We start from the raw sequence: 21,941 nt of genomic DNA, 5'->3' as shown, positions 1-21,941 counted from the left end.
CTCCTGCTGAAAACCTGTTTATTGGGCATTCATCTTGCTTTGCCTACACAAAGTTTATGCAGGCGTTAGAGATTATATCTGGTCTTTACTGACCATTCATCCTTCTTTGTTTGCTGGGAGGTTATACAGCTATGAACACCCATATTGATTGGTTTACAGGGTATTTATGCTTTCCCCCCTGTAAACCATTAATTCATTTCACACTTTTCAATGTTCTTCCCCATTACTTTCCTAACAGCAGTAAGTCAAATTATTTTTTTAAGTGGGTTTCTTCAGTTAGGGCAACAGAGTTCTTCAATCCACTTTAATTGTGCAAGGCTAAATTCTTTGCTCCCTGGAAGGACAGATCGTGAAGCTGAGGCTCCAATACTTTGGCCACCTCATGAGAAGAGAAGAATCCTTGGAAAAGACCTTGATGTTGGGAAAGATTGAGGGCACTAGGAGAAGGGGACGTCAGAGGACAAGATGGTTGGACAGTGTTCTCGAAGCTACGAACATGAGTTTGACCAAACTGCGGGAGGCAGTGCAAGACAGGAGTGCCTGGCGTGCTATGGTCCATGGGGTCACGAAGAGTCGGACACGACTAAACGCCTAAACAACAACAACAACAAATTCTTTGCCATGAATCACTCACACAAAATACTGACAATCTGAAGGCACCCAGAGCTCAGAATATCAGGTGGTGGTGGCAAATAAGGGGGGGGGAACTGTTCTCTTGATACTATGATTGTTAGCTTCTGAGAGTCATCTGGATGGGCCACTGATGAAAACAGGACATTCCAACCATCTTGGGATGAAACAGAAGGGCCCATGTGCTTTGGCCAGAAGAATTGGGGGGAAAGAGGGGAGAATGGAAGAGATACAGGCAGAAAAAAGTGTGACTGAAAAGAGATGTGTTTGAGTTCCTTCAAGGTACCTTTCTTAGAACTGGCTTTGGGAGGGGCCTTGGGCAAGATATCCTTCATGTCTACCCACACTCTTTGTCAATAAGTCAACCTCCTCATTGCCCTTAACACTAGCTGCCGTTATCACCCTTTCCCATATCATCACTACAACGTGGTGTGCTTCGAGGCAGGGCACCAATGAGCAAGCCAGCTGTGGCAACTGCTGGTCCTTCTCAGCACTGCCATTGTCTGGGCCAGAGCAAGAGGCATATGAATAAACACGTTGCAATGGTGAAGTGGAGGGCACATTTGGAAGGCTCAAGTCATTGCCTCCCCCAGCCACCCAAAATTGGGCACGGGATTTGGCAGGTGCTCAACCATTCATATTACTGATGCTGATCCTAATCTTTTGCATCAAAGTCCAGCCATATTTTCTTTTCAAACAAGAAAACCCATTCACAAGACAACTCCATCCCCGGGGAGTTCCAATAAAGCCCGCCTCTGTGTTTCGCAATACTTGTGAAAGTATTTTCAATGTGTTTTCATTCAGCAAGGCTCTCTATGTGAAGTTTTTCTTTAGGTATGCTGGTTCACCTTTTAATATATTTTAACCATGCTCTTCTATAACCTGTGCTGTTCTTGTTTTACTGCTGTTGTTACAGTTTTAGTCTCTGAACAAGCTCAGGGGCCTTACAGGTGTGGAGAGAGCCTACCTGTATGTGTGTTAAGAAAATAAGATAAGTCCTGCTTGATCAGTCAGTGACCCATTTAGTTGAGCACTCTGTGGTTTACCGGATGCCTATGGGAAGCCCCAAAACAGGACTTGAGTGCAACAGCACCTTCCCCACCTCTGATTCCCAGCAGCTGGTATTCATAGAATCATAGAGTTGGAAGAGACCACAAGGGCCATCCAGTCCAACCCCCTGCCAAGCAGGAAACACCATCAAAGCATTCTTGACATATGCCTGTCAAGCCTCTGCTTAAAGACTTCCAAAGAATGAGACTCCACCACACTCCTTGGTAGCAAATTCCACTGCCGAACAGCTCTTACTGTCAGGAAGTTCTTCCTAATGTTTAGGTGGAATCTTCTTTCTTGAAGTTTGAATCCATTTCTCCATGTCCGCTTCTCTGGAGCAGCAGAAAACAATATTTCTCCCTCCTCAAAGGCATGCTGCCTCCAACAGTGGAGGTGGAACATAGCCACCATGATTAGCAGTCATTGATAGCCTCCCTAAGTGTTCAGAGTTTCAGCAGCATGTGGAGTAGAGAGACAATGATGACGATGATGACAATAATAATAATACCTGCAGGCCAGTCATTTCCCACTGCTGTTCTCTCCTCACACTTTTGTATTTCTTATCCCTTACTATCTATGACAGCTTGTTCCAGTTTCCTCTCCTATTCTTTTTATGACAGGGTGAGAGAGGAGAATGGGTAAGTTACTGCAGAACCTCTAAGTGTCCCTATTTTCTAGGGACAGTCCTGGATTTACAGAAGCTGTCCCAGTTTCTGATTTGATCCTGCAATCTCTCCCTTTTCCTTTAGGTTAGGACATCCCTATTTTCATCGGAGAAGTATTGGAGGGTATGAATTATGGGGCTATCTCTAATGTTGTTTGACTGCTTAAAGGTAAAGGGACCCCTGACCAGTAGGTCCAGTCGTGACCGATTCTGGGGTTGCGGTGCTCATCTCGCGTTATTGGCCTAGGGAGCCGGCACACAGCTTCCAGGTCATGTGGCCAGCATGACAAAGCCACTTCTGGCGAACCAGAGCAGCACATGGAAACACCATTTACCTTCCCGCTGTAGCGGTACCTATTTATCTACTTGCACTTTGACGTGCTTTCGAACTGCTAGGTTGGCAGGAGCTGGGACCGAACAACAGGAGCTCACCCCGTTGCGGGGATTCGAACCTGCAGACCTTCTGATTGGCAAGCCCTAGGCTATGTGGTTTAATCCACAGCGCCACCCGCATCCCTATTTAACTGCTTAGGTTTCTGTTATTGAAACAGATAAAATCTTGAGAATACAAGGCAAGAGGACTTCTGCCCTGTGTGACAGGTCTAGCACTGCGCAGCAGGAAAGTTTGCAATGGAAATTGAGGTTGGAAAGCTTCTCCCTTTCCCTAGACAACTTAAAGAGGTCTGTGCTTCTAATGCTGATTGCAGCACCTCCCCTCTCTCCAGCCAAGTTGCAGCCACTGCTCCCTCTGCCCATAAATCCTCTAACTCAGTAAACAGTCAAATTATGGCTCCTCTCCATTGCTTAGACGCCTTTGACACTAATTGCTCTGTGGAGTGTGTGCACGACTGGCAACACCTTATTAAAAGTGAAATATATTATGCTGTCCACTTATTGCTACTTTATAAAGATGAAGTATCCCAACTAGAGGGAAAAGCTGGCAAAGGAATGGAGCAAGCGAGCCTCTAAGCAGCCAGCGGACGCTGCGTCTCACAAAGAGGAACACGGCAGGCATTAGGATGACAAATGTGCTCACTTCGTTAAATTGGAAAGCACGTTCTCCTCATGAGCCTGGGGGGCCGAATGGAGATGGCATTTTAATAATTCCTCCTCCGTACATACCCCCTTCTTCTTTTTTAACTAAAGGAAGATGAGCCACAGGTCTTTGGGGATTCTGACTCAGGCCACAGGTAAGGAAAGCCAATGAAGGGGAAAGGCTTATGCAAATATTCCTGACCATTATCAGGAGTGCTGTCCTAGCAGTTAACATTTCAGACCAAAGCTAGAGTTGTGGGTGTTGTTTTTTACAAATGTTTTCTTGTATTAAAAACAGCAACACCATACCTGTATATAGAAAATTGGTGCATGTAAACGTACAAGCCTGTTCACAGTGGTTGGTCTTGTTTTGCAGGTATATTACACAACACATCATTGATACAATAATAATACATTAGTGGTGGATTTATACTGGGCCATCCACTTATCATTCTGCTTTATTAGTTGTTCTGTGATACTTCCCTGATGTTATCACATTAAGTACAAAGGACCAATGTAGTGTAGTGGTTAGAGTGTTGGACTAGGACCTGGAAGATCAAGGTCCAAATACCCACTTGGCCATGAATCTCACTGGGTAACCTTAAGACAGTCATGGTCTCTCAGCCGAAACTACCTCACAGCGATGTTGTAGGGAATAAATAAGGAAGGGGGAAACCATGTATGCCACCTTGAGCTCCTACTAGGAGAAAAAGATGGAATATAAATTGATTAAATGCATAAATAAATTGCCATCTGGAGGGGCACTCTTGCACTATAGCACAAGAAAAAGCTGGACAAAAGATCCCTGGAGCATTTGTGCTATGAAAGGTTACAGGATTTTAGCAGGAAAACTGTGAGACATGCACTGAATGGAAATGAAGCATTATGCCCAACTCCAAACATTTGAAGGTGCAAACATTGTTGAAAGTTTGATCATATGTAACACCCCTGATACCATAATGTGAACAAATAATCATGAAAGCACAATAAAAGGGATGCCGAGTGGTGCAATATGACTGCCTGTGATGGATAAGGCGAAGATATAATCTCATCCAGCACTCTGTCCCCAGCAGTAGCCAAATAGAAGTCTCAAGGAAACTTACAAATTCTAGCAGGAACCACATATCTCATTATGTATCAGAACACCACCCCAGAACCTATTTTGTTGACATATTGTTAAGCTCTGGATTATATAAGTGTGTGAGTGCTAGGAAGCCGCCCAGAGTGGATGGGGAAACCCAACCAGATGGGTGGGGTATAAATATTAAATTATTATTATTATTATTATTATTATTATTATTATTTATTATTATTATTATTGGAAAAGAGAAGGAATCAACCTTACTCAGATTGCAAACTAGATTCACCTCATCTGATCTAGGTATGACCTGGATCACATCAATGGTCCATTTCAGAATCTGCATCATGAGGTGGTCAGAAGGTTGAACACCGCCTCTGTTCTCCCAACCCCAATTTTTACCCTTTAAAACTTTTAATTTCCCAGACAATGTGCCTCTATTTCACCAGCAAAGTATATAGAGTTAGCAGGCAAGTTCCAGAATTTGTGGTGCATTTATCATAACCCAGCCACATCTCTACATCAAGACACCAAAATAGGTTCACCATTGATCCACATACAGTACAGATAAATTAGGAGAAGATCTTCAAACACAGCAGTGTTTTTAATGTGATTTTCTCCACAGCAGCTCTCTAAAACTCAGCCTAAGAATGATATAAGCCTCAGAGTGCAAGCTGAAGCTCATGCATTCATATTAGTGGACTCCTTGAATCAAGGCCTGAATTTACAGTCACAACTTGAGAAGGCTGCTTGCTGGAGTTTTAACTAGGGTTTAATCTGATGCTGAGTTGTAGATTGCCTGCTGCGAATCTGTTGCTTTGTTTTATTTATTTTTTTGGTCATATTTTAATTATTTAGATTCCATTTTGCATTTTACTGTTTTGTGCAACCTGTCCCGGGATTATGAAATTGATGAGATATAAGTGCAATCAATCAGTCCACAAAATATCTTCTGAATATAGATGAGCAAAATACATCTGGGGAGATGATGCTACTCTTTGCCAACCCCTTTTAGCTCTCCTCAAAATTCTTCAGATGTTTTACTCAAGTGGGAAGCTCTAGATTCATCTCATAGTTTCGTTTTGTATGAAATTTGGTAGCACAACTAGTTCCTATAGCTTGCTTTCATTAAAAAGGCTACTGACTGATTAAACAGAGCCTAGATCATTAAGAGTCACACATTATTTCCTCCCCTAAACCAAATTTGTATGCTCTCTTGATGAGCATCTGTCACCTTTCCAGTCTACTAACTTTTCAGCTACGATGAAGAATGATGTAGATACTGGAACAAGTGTTGGCCCAATACCATATTTCCTATTTGCTATGTCTTCTCTCTCTCTCTCTCTCTCTCTCTCTCTGGTTGTCTGGTTGTGTGTGTGGTGTAGTGTGTGTGTGTGTGTGTGAGAGAGAGAGAGAGAGAGAGAGAGAGAGAGAGAGGAGAGAGAGAGAGTACAAGTGCATAATCATTTCAGAAACAGCCGATAGAATTGTGTTCAGATATTGGACTGGAAGGTCTGTACACATGTATGATGCTGGCCCTATGCTGATAGGAGGCAGAAATGCTAGGTGGATAGATGGACTAAGACAGATAGAAAAATGCCACAAGGAGAAGAACTATGCATCTGACAGCTTTTCCTGCCTATCAAACTTTCTTTGCTTCGAGGTTCTGGCATCTGATTAATTATGTCAAGTTTGCTCATTCAAAAGGTTCTAGCCCTGACAGCCCTTGCCTTTTATCCTCACAATGTTTTATTGGTGAGCTAAATCCCTGCTTCTCCTCAAAGAAAGAGGGGCACAATTTGCCAACAAGCATCACCTGGCCCTGCAAGCCACAAGATAACAGGGGGCATGGACTGACAACCACAGGGGTTCATTGTCTCAGGTGACTTTTGTGGTTTCGTAATACTAAATTTGCTGCAGTCTCATTGCCTTGACATTTCTTCAGCCAAATCCAAAAGGACCACCATGGAGGCAAAATGTCATTAGCCCCACCAGAAGTCATTGCACTCAAGTATATATTAAACACATTGAGTTTTTTTCTACAAGCAAGCGATATATAAGTTTTGTGAAATAAATAAGTAACAAATAAACATAGAAAATCAAGTGGAAATTAGACAACGCAGATAAATGAGGATTTCAGAAATGGCGCTCTATTTGCCACTCACCATAGCTGTCAACTCTCCCGTTTTTCGCAGGAAACCCCCATATTTAAATCCGTTTCCAGCTGTTATCCCGAATTGCAAAATATCCCGTAAATCCCTCGGATTTATAAGAAAGCAGCTCCTGCCGGCCAGGGAGGCTCCTCAGCTGCCCGGGCATGTGCAGAAGTGATTTCTGGTGCCCAGACATGCGAACACGGGCAGCCCGACACTGGAAGTCGCTTCTGCGCATGTCTGGACATGTGCAGAAGCGACTTCCGGTGTCGCGCCGCTGCTGATCCCTTATTTTCCAATCTGAAAGTTGACAGCTATGCCACTCACACACACACTCAGCCCCATTTAGGATTGCACTGTAAGGCTACATAATCAGTTCTTGGCAGATGAAAGCATTGTAAAAGGGACTTCCTTCTTCACAGTTTAGTCTCTCAACTCGACATTTCCTCTCATATGTGATATGGCAGTAAACAAGCCAAATGAGCCATTAATAAATAAAAGGGTTATCACAATCCTTGGATGGCTGAGATACCCGTTAACAGGTGAAGGCTTGAGGCTTCAGAATGGGCAAGTTGTCCAGAGCCATGGATGGATGTGACTGCAGTGGAATTTTTGAACCTAGACTAGCCAACACAAGATCCTTGAGATTTATTTTGAAGACTTCACCTTGACAGTGCCCTGTAACTTCTAGGCACCATAGCTCATCAGCTGAAGATAAAACAAGTGATGCTGAAGGTGAAAAGAGTTAACTCTCTTTAGCTGAAGGCAAAGCAATAAAACAGAGAGGAAGGGAAGAATTGGGCCACGCTGCCTTTGCCACAGTTATAAATGATGTGGCTTCAGGGTGCCACCTACTGATCAATAATGTCACCTTCTTAGCCTGCTCTAATGCTCCTAATGGGTCAGACTCAAATGCTTATTGCCAACAATTTGGTGGTCAGAAAAGAAAACTATTATATGCTGGTGGTGAGACACAAGCACCAAACATCATGGCATCCAACTACCACAATAGATTATTTAGCTCTGACATTGATGATATAGCTACAAATAAGAATTCAAAACAGGTTGAAATGCATTTTCCATGTGCTGCTTTTCAACTATCATAGCTTCTTCTTAAAGGACTCTGAGGAGATGTACTACAGATGGACCAAAGACCTCTGCAACCCTTTAGAAAAGGGATCCTCATTTAAGAACAACAACAGTTAAACAGGCCTGACACCTCTTTGAAACTTGTAGTGTAGACAGGTCAGAAGCATAGGAAAACCTTCACTTGGTATCTTTCTAAGAGCACCCTCTCTGGGCAAAATGGGGAGTTCTGTTTTTAATAAACTGACCCAACGAACCAAGGAATTAGTATACACGTTGCACAAGGACACTAGAACAAGGTGTGATAACAAACCGGTGAACCTCATGTGGCACTTCTTTAGAAGAGAATCGTTGACTTTAATACTCAGACATGATTTGCATGGAAGGAGAAAGTCATCCTTCGAAGACCCTTTACAAGATCTTTCTTATGACAAAGCAGATCTGAAAGCGTGAAGAGTTCTCTGCCCTCCCTTTTCTCCTGTCAAATATTATAATCATCATCTTCCAGCCTGCTGAACAATCAAAGCCTGGCCTATATTCACAGGAGTTCCTACTATACGCTGCATGCATAGCAACAAGTAAGAGAAACAAAAGGCAGAAGTAAACAGCCAAGAGAGAAGACAGAACTGTCTGGCAGGTGGACAGCAGGAGAACGTTTCGTGGAAGCCATGGAGGGAGGGATACCCCAGTGTCTCGGGATGGAAGGGTCTGTCCACTTTGCTTCTCTTAGTTTCTCTTTTTTTCAAGTCTTAAATTTGGCTCCCCACTTTTTGCAGCAATTTGACACAGCATTTTAATATGCATGTCTCCCAACATACACATTTTTGTAAGCAATCCCACCCAATGCATTTTTTAAATGTTGCTTTCACTAATATATTCCTTTTTATGCACATTTGCTCTGTAAACCTTGTTTGGCTGGAGAACTGCATTGCAAAATTTAGTGAAGTGTGGATTTCTAAGGAGAGCTGTGTTTTGGTTCATGTGTTGTTTCTGAAAGTGTTGATTTGATAGCTCCACCTTTGAATGCAAATGGAATCAAATTCCCCCCCCTCCCCATTCCTACCAGGATCCCATTTCTCCCTCCTCATTACGCCAATTTCCACTCAGATCTCATTCTCAAATGCCCAACACAAAAATACACAGATATTCCAGCAATTTTGGGGAGTTAAAATGTCAGCGGTTCTCTCTCTGCCTGTCTTCTGCAGCCACTGAGGCCAAACCTGACTTTCTTGCTAGGTAGAAATATCCACCACCAGGCCTGCTCTGCTACACAGAATTTGCTCTCAAAGAACCAGTGGTTTTTTCGGGGGGGGGGCATGGGGATGCATACCCCTAAACATTTTGTGAGTCTAAGTTTGGCCTCATTGAGGGGCAGTATTTCAATATGAGCAGGAAAATGAGAGTACCCCTAAACTTTTTTTTAAAGAAAAAAAGCACTGCAAAGAACCATCTGGGCTTACTTCAACTCTTGCTCACCATGGTTTATTTGGGTCATCTGCAGCAGCAACTTGTGCACTGTCATGGCATGGACCTATGAGCCAGGTGAGCATGTCGAATAAAATAAGGGAGTATGTCGTTAAATATTTTGATACAATTATAATGTATGAGATGTGTGATAGAAAAAACAGTGACACACCCTCTCCACTGTATAGTCCCAATTAGTGTTGACAAACTGCCACATCTATCAATGGAACTCGGTTGGGATTAACTTTTGTTTTAAAATTTATTTGCTGTATTTTTGTCCTGCTTGTCAGACAATGGTTGTCTCCCAAAGCAGCTCACATCAGTTAAAAGGACAGGCAGGGAGGGAACCCTTTGCTATCAGGCTTACAAATGAAGAAGACCAGGCACTTAAGGGAAAGGCAGTGGAGAGAAAAGGTTAGAGGGGGGAGACAAGTTCTTGCTAAACTCCCACAATCTTCCAAGTTAAGGAGGTAGCAAATGATCATTTCTGGAATTATGGCACGTGGAGATAATTCATGAAACATGGAGCAATAAACACGCACTATATTCCATTAGTTTTCTGGAAGTGGCTTTTATGCTGTGTGGAAGATCAAATATAATGTGCAAATTTACAATAAGGGAAATGGAATAGGTGGCCACATGAATGCAGCCATAAATAAACATTCCTGTGTGCAAAAAATATTAGTCACCTGGTCTGCAGAAACCCACAGTTGCATCATCTTTTCTCAACAAAGTTTGTCTCTCCTAAGCCACTTTTCTGCTATTCCACTTAGAATATCTCAAATATAGATGTTTCAGGCATTGTGAATCAGCATGTTTAGTACCCTAAATTGAGACAATATGAAGGAACCAAATCTTCTAGTCCTTCTGGACAGAAGGGACTTTTCAGATGCAAGAGTGCAAGCAAAAGAGAAACCTGAAATTAACCCTCTATTTTCTTGTGATTTCTGTATCCATGTTACCAGGGTTTTGCCATGAGCTGACAGACTTTGTTCCTCCCACATTTCAGAATAAGACACTGTAGAATAAATGCATAAATATATAAGGTAAGAAATTCAGCATGAACCTGACATCCACCATGTTCTTGAACATGAAATGCTAATTATATTAGTCACCTAACTATTCAAATTAGCTGCAATATTCCAGCTCACAAAGTGTTTTTCTGCAAGTTGCTCACTCACCTGTCCTTGCACTCTCTCTAAAACCACTCCAAAGAATCCCAAAGAAAGTTCAGTGCATGGAATAGAACAGTCATGGAGCAACCAATTCATTCTTAACGGTTCACTTCCAACTTCCAGCAGTCAGACATTTGTGGGTACTCCGAGTACAGTGGTACCTCGGGTTACAGGTGCTTCAATAACCTAGAAATAGTACCTCGGGTTAAGAACTTTGCTTCAGGATGAGAAGAGAAATCGTGTGGTGGTGGCACGGCGGCAGCGGGAGGCCCCATTAGCTAAAGTGGTACCTCAAGTTAAGAACAGTTTCAGGTTAAGAACGGACCTCCAGAACGAATTGAATTCTTAACCCGGGGTGCCACTGTATCCTGAGCTTAGAAATCTTTATGTTTTTTATTTCTTGCTCAGTTCTCAAATGAAGAATAAGCAGAGCCAGGAGTGGCTTCCTTCTGCTCTGCAAAGAGCAAGTTGTGGTCCTGGAGCTGCACAATGAATTCTGCATTCCATTCTGGATATTCGCAAGGAGGGCAAGTGAGGCTTGCATGCAGGGTAAGTCCCTAACTAACTGAGGGTTTGAGACCCATTGGCTATCCTCATACCCGTCAATAGAGACAAAGAATCACATCCAAGTCACCAGGCAGGGAAGCTTTATAAAGATACAGTAGTTCTCTTAGGTCAGGGGTGAGTCGGTAACAGAATCTGGCTGGTGGGTCAGATTCTTGCCCCCAACACTACAGGCCAAGTTTGATATGTAAGGTGGGGATGCCCACCTGCCAATCACCCAATGTTACAATGGATGTCAGGTGACCTGCTTTTGCACACTTCTGTGCACTTTCCTAGCCCCGACCATCAGCTGACCACCAGACCTTGCAAAGAGCAATATAAGCCCAAACGATCAACTTAAACCACCAACATGCCACAGATTACTCACACATGTATGCAAGGGCAGCTGGACTCATAACATTTATTGTTGGCTAATACCTTTTACTGGCTGAGCTGCAAGCTATAATAGAAGAGTTGCCAGTCGGTTGTCTCAACATCAAGAGTTGCCAATATATGTTTGTTTTGCAGTTTCTGACAGATGGAGGATTGATGCCCACCGTATCTGATGAACTGCTTTCCTTAGACTTTTAAGAGAGCATGGAAAATCCCTTTAAGACCCTCTTGCCTGTCCTGAAATCACACTAAAGTGGAACAAATGTGCTCCGGGTACTTCTCTACGGGCTTACGCCTAATCAGTGGCAACTTCCTGTCACTCTAGTGCCCAGCAGTGGATAAGAGATGATAGCTCTGTGGAGTGTGGACCCGGATTAATATCACTTTGCCATATTAATTAACTAGCAAGGATGGCATAACTGAAAAGGTTTGACATAGCTGAAAGCTATGGTCTTCTGCAAAACGAGTCCCAATCATTTAGCAAAATTGGCTGTAACAGAAAGCTCTGCTGAGTATTTCTCAAGAGACGACATTTTCAGTTAATGGTGCATTGCTCCCATATCCGGAATGAAGACACAAGACAACAATATGGGTTGAACGAGGGTCACAGCTTTATTAAATACAAAGGCTGCTCTGCTGCTTACTTAGCTATTTAACTGTCAACTTCCCATCCAGACCTCAGTGTTGATGTTGTATGTGGGAGCTAGCTGCTCACTACAGCACCCAGCAAGGTCCTAGGTTCAACCTCTGGCATTTTCAGATAAAAGGGGCAGGAAAAACTTCTTCCTGAGGCCCTAGAGAGCCAGTGCTGGTGATATTAGACTACACTAGCTAGATGGATGAATAAATCTAATCATTCAAAGCAGCTTCCAGTGTTTCTTTGTTCCAAATAAAGATGTGTATGCATGCAAGAGGCATCAGAGGCATACCTAGCCTTCTTTGCAGCCTTGGCAAAGAGATGTATTGGCATTCCCCACCGCCACCAGACCATGAACCAGAAACTCAACAAGTTTGCTTTTCATCGCCTTTCATGCTCTGCCAGTAACTTCCTACATGACCCAGAGCATGGCCTCCTGGGGAGAGGGCAAACAGGCTCTTAGCCACGTCAAGCCACAGTGGAGTGATGTGATTTTTGTGGGGGGTGGGGTGGCCTGAACCCTTGGCAGGAGCCAACCTGGCCAACCTCTAAGTATGCCCCTTGTGAGACATCACAGATCAATCATTTTTGCATCATCCAGTGTCAACTCCAAAATGCATTGCTTTTAAATGAGATAGCATTTCTTATTCTCAAGATTTTGGTGCACCTTCCTTATTGCAAAAAAAGAAGAAGTCCTAGCTTTGGGGAGAGGAGCAGACTTGTTGGGCAAGAGCACAAAAACAACTTTAATTGTGCAACCTGAATTTGTTGGTATGTGACCGAATACCACCTGAAAATAGTAACCATCAGGATGCACCATGTACCCATCAAACTACAAATTAACAATAAGTCCACCCAAAGTGAGATGTCAGTAAGGGAACCAACAGCAGTGCAAAGTTGCATAATCTACATGCTCCAGCCTCTGCATTCTGGATGGCACAGAAGCACCACTATGGAGGCCTGACATCTGCAGCTGGCAATAGATTCAGAGTGGGCAGAAATGGGAAATAAATCCTGCAATGGATCCTGTTCCTCTGCCCTCAAAAAATGCCCTACATGTGGCAGCCAATGTGGAGTTAGCAGGCATGAAGGAGGAGAGTGGGGTGCACTTGGATGTACTTCCTCAAGGCACACACTAAGCAAACAAACAGGGAGCATGGCACCTATCTGCCTGCAGACACTTATGCATATCCTTGAAGATACTTTGGGGTGGGGAAGGAGCTGGCATATTAGCAGAGGAGGAGGTGACAAGTGAGGAAACCCAGGGGACCTGCCCTACTCAGAAGAATTATTCAAAAATCAGGAGACAGAAATCAAAGTTGAAGATCAGCCTTAGCACTCTGCATCTTCAAAGAGTCTCACAAACAACTAATTAATCCCGCCGAGGCAGGTGAGCATTGTAGCAAATCCATAGGCTATGGTTGTCACTGCACCAACCAAGAATACTGCCACAGTGACAGCTGGGGGGCATTCCCTTCTGTTTGTTCCAGGAGCACACATGCCCCTAGACACTGAAGACGAAGCAGAAATCTTCTTGAAAGGCACAGGCTGGATTCTCACAGGATTCAAGGCTGGCTTTGACCTACAAAGTGCTGAACCCGCTTGGATGCTCCACATCTACTTTAGGGACTGCCTCCATCTCCCTTTCGGGACTGTGCTCCATCAAAACCATTTAACAATTGCCTAAAGACCACTTTATGCAATCAACCGAAGCTTCTCCTGGGCTGTGCTCACATCAGGTTACACAGATGAAAAGGTATGCTTGTTTGAATGTCATCACAAATTAAAGGCCTCCTCTGTGGCAGAACCAGAGGGAGGAGGATACCAGTGATTTATTCTCAGGCTTGTGTTGTGCAGAGGAAGCTGTCTTGTACCCAATAAGTCAATTGATTCATTTAGCTCAGTATTGTCTACACCGACAGGCAGCAGTTCTCCAGGGTTTCAGATAGGAATACTCCCAGCCCTACCTGGAGGAGCCAGGGATTCATTCATTTATATTGCTTTGTACAAGTATGTCTACACTGCCATATCATAAAATTTCAAGGTGGTGTAAAGCAGTGTGTGTGTGTGTGTGTGTGTGTGTGTGTGTGTGTGCCTGTGTGTCTGTGTACACACACACACACACACACACAATTAAATTCCAAAACAATTCAATTTAAAATTCAATTTAAAAACAATTCAAATGTGCATCACAGTGACTGGCTAATTAAACAGCTTCAAAGGCCCATTGGCATAAAATTGAACTGGGGACATTTACATGCAGAGCAGATGCTCTCCCACTCAACCACAGGCTTTCCGAGTACAGTCCTCCATTTTGAATAGCTGCCAGAATACAGACCTCTGTTTGAAGGTGTCTTCTGTTCCAGAGCTACCCAACTGGTTTAAAGGTAAGAGAGAGCTGGTAGCAGCAACTGGTCAGCAGACTGAACGGGAATGAAAGTCACCTGGTGCCTCCCCCACTAAGGTGAGATGTATTCCTATTTAAATTATACTCATTATTTCTAAATTTGCATTTATGCATATCAAGTACCGTACATTGAATTTTATGCTGATTTCTCTCCTTTTTGTCTTCTTTCTCAGTGATGCAAATCCTCTTTCTTGCAAATACAAAACTGGACATCCTACCTACTCTATTGGGCTTCGGCTGATCACTGATCACTCTTCCTAAGAGCCAATCAAATGACTTTCAAGATTACAAGCCACAGGGGTGTGTGTGTGTGTGTGTATTGTGTACACACACACACACACACCTCACATATATGCTTAGTTTGCATATCAGTTTAAAGGAACCATAGTTAAACTACATCGTGGTTAAAATATGAATGTACAGTGTGCTAGTGTAAGCTGCTAAAATTGTGGGACCTTCTCTCTTATCCTGCTCCTGCACACTGCAAGGAACCATGCCATGGTCTGGCTTAGTGTTATGTCCCAATTCAGGGCTCAGCTAGATTGGTAAAGAAAAAGTGTTTTACATGCATTCTATATGTGATATACCACTGTGACACCAGATGGCGCTGTGGAGTCCTGTATTTCCCTACCGGATTTCCCTGTATGAATTTACAACGCATTTAACTGAATCGTCGTCAGACACATGGTTGGTTCCCACCAAAAACAAAGCATCAGTGGTAACCACAAAATGTGGTTAATGCTTGTTTGTAGAGAAGCTAAGTAGAAGCCCAGGTTTAGGTGTAATAGACCATGGCTTATTTCCCCAGCAGGTTAGTAGAAGCAGGGGAGGAGCCAAGTCATTTCATCAACATGCTGGAATGCACTGTGCTCACATTTAAATCACAGTTTAGTTTTACTTTGGTTTAAAGATATGTGCAAATCAGGACTCTCTCTCTCTCTCTCTCTCTCTCTCTCTCTCTCACACACACACACACAAGCACACAAGCCTTCTATCTTCTTAAGTCTTCCACCTCTATCACTTGATTCTCTTGACAATATTTCAAGTGACACCAAGTGTCCTTTCTTGAGTATCCTATCCATGCACAACTGCTTGTATTGGGATCTGGGAGCAGCACACAATGAATTCTTTGCCATCACACCAGAAAGAAGACTCAATACAAACTACAATATGGGTGAACAGGTTACATTTATTAAAATAAAACAAGTAGAGAATCTGCAAATCAATGAAATTGAACTAATTAACCCAATTAAACACATTTGGGCAGGTGGGTTGCAATAAATGGGAAGATATAATCACTCCCGATTCCTGAGCAAACTTCCATCTGCATGTTGTGGTCACACAGTGAGGTTTGGTTTTAAAAGAAAATCGTCCACCTTGCTGCATGCACCTTGGGCGTAAGAACCTGACATGCTTACTGAGGCCTCATTGGCCAACATTCACCTCAATGCCCCTACTAGGCCAAGCCCTCAATAATTTATTATGTCCTCCCACTTGCCCTTAGCCAGATTCTCTAGTCACATGGGCAACATCCAACAGTGCAAAGTAGGCAAAAAAGAGAAGACCCCCCCCCAAACTAAGCAATGTCTCCCCTCACATTCCTACTCAGTACCCCCAAAAAGGGTGACTAGCAGAGCCCACGTTGCTAAGGCATTACCAGAAGAAGAATGAAGAATGAGGGATGGAGCCAGTTTAAATAGCTGGGCTGCCATTTCCCCCCTATATGACCAACATGAAGATCCGCATACCTCCCTTTGCGAGAAACTATATCTCCTCTTATTCCAGGGGGGAGAGGCTGTGGAAAAATGCCCTCCCCATTTAGAGGGGGGACAGAATTGCTGGTGGGGGGGGGAAGAGAAGACAATAAAAAGATATCATATAGAGGCCAATGCAAAACTTGTGGAGCAAGACAAGAAACTAATGAAAACTTTAGGGGCCCAAAAAGGAGGGAATCACTAAGGCAGCAGTACTCAAGCTCCCAGAAAAGGGTCAGGTTAAACTCTTTTTGGAACAAAGGTTTGGGCATGGAGAAGCTAGCAACACACACACAGAAATAGCAGATTCGTTTCTGGTGTCATATCTTAGCAACAGAAGATACAATCAACATGGATGATCTCTTTCCCTCTTGGTTCCTTTAAGCCTTTGGAATACAGGTTCAAATACAGTTCTGCAAACAAGGCAATCTTCACAGCTTATACACTTTCAGATCTATAGACTTGTTTCTGACCAACATCCTTGCACCAAGCCAAGTTTAACAGGGAACACACTAACCTGCCTAGAGGCCAAGACTTATTATTTTTCTAGACAGTCTTCCAGTAGGTTCAGGGGGCATATTTGGGAATGAGAAGCAATGTCACAGGCTTCAGAAGAAAATGATTACATTCTACATTGCAGGTGGTTGGACTAGATGACCCTTAGGGTCTCTTCCAACTCTACAATTCTGTGATTATATGGGCTGATCTTCATGTCCTCATATTTTTCTTCTTGCTGCCTTTATCTCCACTCATTTCCCTCCTTTTGACATTTGGAATGAATGCACCTTGAGGCAGAGACCTATCAAGTTTGTTGCTGTTTCATTTTGTGCTGCTGCTCCTGTTTGCATTTATATCTCACCTTTTTCTCCAGGGAACTCAAGGTGGTGCACATGATTCTCCAGATGGCTCTCCAGATGTTCTCTTGTGGCTCTCCAGATGTTGCTGAACCACAATTCTTATGTTGGACTCCAAACAACTAAGGCTACAGGTTCCTTGCCTCTGCCTTAACTGGAGACTACATGAACAGAACCTTCCCAATTCTATTGCTGCGCTTTAACTCAGTTTTAAAAAACATCCACTGCCCTTCCCATCATCACATAGATTCTGTCTGGAAAACCATTGGCTGCATGCAGTCCTTTTTCCCTGAAAGTCTCTCTGAGGAGGAAAGCATTAGCTTCAAATTATTCCAAGATGGAAACCTCTCTCTGCCTTCACAAAGCTGTGGAGTAAGAGTCTTCTGTGACCAGACAAGGTCAGGGTTTTATTATTACATTAACCTTTCAGGTCTTCAGACTCTGCTAAAAGTAAATTGGCAGGGAGAAAATATATGGGGTCCTATTGGGAAGTAAGAGAACTAAAACCACCATCCAAACTGAAAAGGAAGATAATTAAAAACCAAGGAATCAGAGGGAGGGACCACAGTGAAGCCATTAAGGCTAATAATGACTTGGCAATTGTATTTTCCACATGAACCTTCCAGTTTCCCTTCACCCCAATCAAGCATCTTAAAAGCCTTTTTTTTCATTGTTTCATTCATCTCAAACAAACATCCAGGTATGATTAAGAGGACATCCAAATAACCTGTTCATCCTGATTTGTTTGCACAAAACTTGCATGGAGGTTATACAATATCCACTTTTTTCACTCTGGTTTGTTTACATGGATGTTATACAATGTATGCTGTTTACTGAGCACTGAATTTATTAAGTATTCATGCCGATTTCTCAACAAGTGGAGGTTTCATGGCACCTCTTCCATCATTTCTTTTTTACCACACATTTTGCCATCGCTTTCCTTACTACAAAAAGGCTGGTTTTGTTCTTGTTGTGGTACAAGGGTGTCAGAGGTTTAAGCTTGCTAGTATGCAACTGAATCCCTCCTACAAAACAGTTCAGTCTCAAAGGGACCCCCAAAAATATGGAGGGGGGCAGGAGCTGATCTCCAGAAGGACCCACCTCTGAGCATCTAGTGGGAATATCACATGCAAAAGGAGTTAGGATCATAGAAGCATGAGAAGCTGCCTGAGTCAGGCCATTGGTCCATCTCACTCAATACAGTTTACACTGACTGGCAGTTGCTCTCCAGGGTTTCAGGCAGGGACTTTTCCAAGCCTCACCTGGAGATGCCAGGAATTGAAACTGGGACCTCCCACATGCAAAGCAGATGGTCTACCACTGAACTATGGCCCTTCCTCACAGTTGTGTCAGCTGTGGGACAATGAATACGCTTGCTCAACAATCCACATCCTACCCCTGGAGCTTTTTATTATTATTATTAAAGTGATGCATAGAAAGAGCCTACAGAAATGATAATCCAGATAGTCCAAGTCTAAGATTCAGCTCCCCTGCTAATGAAGAGACCTATGGATAAATCTAAATTCACAAGTTTACATTCACCAGCTAAGATCACAACAACACTTCACTTGAAATACTAGCTTGAAAGTATCCAAAGAGCTTCACATGTGTTAATACAGTAATGTACTCCATGAAGCAATATTGCAGAAGGGAGGGCTGAGGTATCACAGCTCGCCTAAGGCCAACTAGTGAATTCATAGCCATTTGACCCAATCACTTTCCAGTTTCATAGCTCATGCTTGTACAGTATCAGCTTTTACACTACACCAGCACTTTCTCATGGTCTCCCAGGTACTGCACTGAATCAACACCGGATAGTAAACATTGGTCAACATGCAGCTTAGGAGAGTTGTTGAATCTCAAGTGCTGAGGTGCAAACTGGTCAGTGTGCAAAGGTCATGCAGGAAATGCTGTTTCAGAGATAGCTAGAGCTCCATTTATCTCACATCCCCTTCAAGGAGTCTGAAACCAGGAGACTTCAGTTCTGCACTCAAGCCTAATAAAGCCCCTTCCCTCCCCATATCACATCTGAAGCTGTTAAAATAAAAAGACATTTAAAAAAAAAACTTCTCAACTGTCCTAAAACTGAATTTCTCAAGAAGAAATGTGTGCTCTCATAAATTTTTTTTCCCCATTCAGCTTTCATATTCTGACATTACCCAGATACAGTGTCCTCAGTGTGACTTTTTTGGAAATAACATTCTTTGCTTAGGTGGTTGTTCATTATCAAGAGGTCAGAGAAGAACATAATTTATCACAAAACTGAAACCAAATCCCAACCTCTTGATGAATTATGCACATCGGTTAGGATTCAAGAGCCACTTCTGTATACCATGGCCAAACTGAAGAGTGGAAGGCGGCCTTTGCATGGGAGCTCTGTGCCTTTTGCCCCTCTGTCCACCCCAACATCCCATCCACCCCTCTGTAATTTAAATGCGGAATGCATTTCCTCAAACTATTGGCATGAGAATGCATTATACCGAATACAGCACACATGCCTGTCCCTGTGCTCTTCGCCTGCACACCTACATCCAAAGCTTGTGGGGTCTTGGAATGTGGATAAAGTTTTTACACAAACCAGCCTCTGATGGAAACTGATGCACATGGATAGCAAATCCATGCAAGCCTACCGGTAGCTGTAGCTCACATCCACCTCCCACCACAGTGAAAACTACCGACAGGCTTGTGCTGAAAAGTCTGTTTGCAAAAATACAGATATAGATTTTGTGCCTATGCTCTTGTAACACCCAGTGCAACACACACTCCTGCTGTGCATTTCAAATATGTGTATATTTCAGAGTAACAGACTGCTGAAGCTGTTTCTGAGGGCATTGCATGTTCAGCTCTCTGGCAATCCCAGCAGCTCAGCAACACATATAAGGCACAACTCCTTCTCTATCGGTCCCCATCCCTCCCACCCTGCTCTTCTATTTTACATTGGGACAGATGTTCAGATGCGTATTCAGCTCCCCACACTAAGTGCCTGTCTGCAGAGCTCCTGCCCAGAGCCAGTTAGAGCTTGAATTACAATAAACCTATTCAGACCCGGGTTTGCAGCAAGAGGCAGCCGAGGGATCCTAAAGTCTTCAGTAGACGCTGTGATGGTGGCAGGCTACAATGATGCCTTCTGGATAAGAAAACTCAAGAACACCTGGTCTGGCTTCCAACACTGCAGCATCTGTAGCCGATGCCCAAACAAGCAGCAGCTGGTGTGTGTGTGTGTGTGTGTGTGTGCGCGTGTGTGCATTGGTCAGTTTGGGGGATGAAGAAGAAACCTCACTCCTACCACCATCACTGTATAAAAGCCAGTGGGCTTTGCTATCTGAAAACAAGAGAAGGGCAGTGGACTTCTTTAGGTGGAAATGAGGTAAGGGTGCTGAACCTGGGAGGGAAAGCACTCCCAAACCATCTCCATCATCACCATCCACTGCCGCCCGCCGCCCCCCCCCCGCCAAAAAAAAAACACACCTCAATTTGCTATGAAAGATGCCCAGAGGAGATGGAGGGGAGAAAGAGGAGGAGGAGAAGATTGGGGTTGGGAGTAAAAGACTTCCCAAAAAGCCATTGCACACAAGAACAAGCACACACACAAACATTGTGGGCAGATAATGCAAATCCCAGGGAAAGTACCTTCTCCTATTCACAACGCAGGAGCAGCTGCTGTCCGATGCCGGCACAGCATCCCTCCGGGAGGAAACAGTGGCGGGATCCCTGAAGGACTACGCACCAGTTTTGAGCCCAATCACCTCCTCTACATACACACCCCAAAACGTGACACATTAGTACTGTGACCGGGGGAGGGGGACCCCCCCTAACTAATCATAATATAATGTGCACATCTGGGCGAAATCATCAGGTCTGTATCGCTGTGGCATGCAAAACGCGTCCCCCACCCCACCCCACCCCACCCCACCTCTTCAACCCTCCTCGTCTGGTCCATCTTCTTGCCTAGAGATATACGGGAGCGAGAGGGATTCCCCTGCCACCGTCCCTCCTTGTGGCATACCTGGGATGAAGAACAGGGCAGTTGTGGCCGTGAAGACGATCCAGCAGGCGGGATGATACATCTTGGGGGAGCTGCAATAGTCTGGAGCGGCTTGGCTGGCTGCTTTCCTCCGTGCTGAATTCTGAGTAGGTTTAAATCCAATGTTTGCAGAGGGAGGGAGCGCGAGTTGGAGAGAGAGAGAGAAAGAGAGATGGGGACAGGCAGTCAGTGTCTCTGATTTTCCCCCCTACTCCCCTCCCTCCCTCCCTCTCTCCCCCTCTCTTTTTCCACCCTGCACATAACACGCTAGCAGAAGAAGCCCCAGAACCAGCACTACCAGTCCGTGGGGGGGGGGGAGATAGAGAACAGACCTCCTACCAGGCATTCATTGGTTCTGGTCTCCTGAGTGACATTCTCTGGCTCTTCTGCAGCTTTTTGACACCGTGGGGAGTTAAACGGCACTGCCAACTGCTCCCTTTGGTGCCCCTTGCTGTGCCCTCCCCTACTTCCAGATCTACCCCAATGCAGGGCACAGGGAGAGAGGGGGAAGTGTGTAGGGGGACACAGAGCCTTTGGCCAGCCTGAGGTCTTGGGTCAGTAGCTTTGAAAGGGAGAAAGGAAGCAGACTCTTGTCAGTGCCATGGATTGGATGTTTGTTTATTTCTCCCTGTAGCTCGGAGCTCCTTCCTGCCACCCACCCTCCTTCCCTCTCACTCACTCACTCACACATACATACATACAGGCAAGCAGGCAGGCAGAGGGGTTTGGGGATGCTCCTTGCAGTTAGATGCCACAGAGGGAAATGCAACTTGTTGATGCTGCTGCTGCTGCTGCTGCTGACAATCTGCCAGGCATGTTAGGATTCAGACTGTGTGCCAGTTGCCTACTATTTGACCAGCTTTCCATCTTGCCACCAGCGACTCAGTCAAATATACAATTGAATGGAGTGTTTTGCAAGCATCAGCGTTGGGAGGGGAGAAATCCCACGGAGGAGAAAGGAGAAATCCAGGGAGCTGTACCCAAGTGGTGAACA

At 44.1% G+C, this 21,941-nt stretch overlaps 1 protein-coding gene across 2 annotated transcripts in view; it reads right to left on the bottom strand.

The window, feature by feature from the left end:
* Nucleotides 1-21,243, bottom strand: part of OPCML (opioid binding protein/cell adhesion molecule like) — a 775,348-nt gene extending 754,105 nt beyond the window's left edge. Inside the window, exon 1 of one of the 2 annotated variants that reach the window (XM_088658030.1) lies at nucleotides 20,930-21,243. In XM_088658030.1, coding sequence (XP_088514156.1) covers nucleotides 20,930-20,990 — 61 coding nt within the window. In that variant the 5' untranslated portion in view covers nucleotides 20,991-21,243. The remainder of the gene's footprint in view (nucleotides 1-20,929) is intronic. The other variant, XM_088658031.1, reaches the window with a different exon arrangement.
* Nucleotides 21,244-21,941: the final 698 nt, after the last annotated feature.

Source organism: Zootoca vivipara, chromosome 14 (assembly GCF_965207765.1).
Source record: "Zootoca vivipara chromosome 14, rZooViv2.hap1.1, whole genome shotgun sequence".
Classification (NCBI taxonomy): Eukaryota; Metazoa; Chordata; class Lepidosauria; order Squamata; family Lacertidae; genus Zootoca; species Zootoca vivipara.
This window is presented reverse-complemented; position numbering and strand designations above follow the sequence as displayed.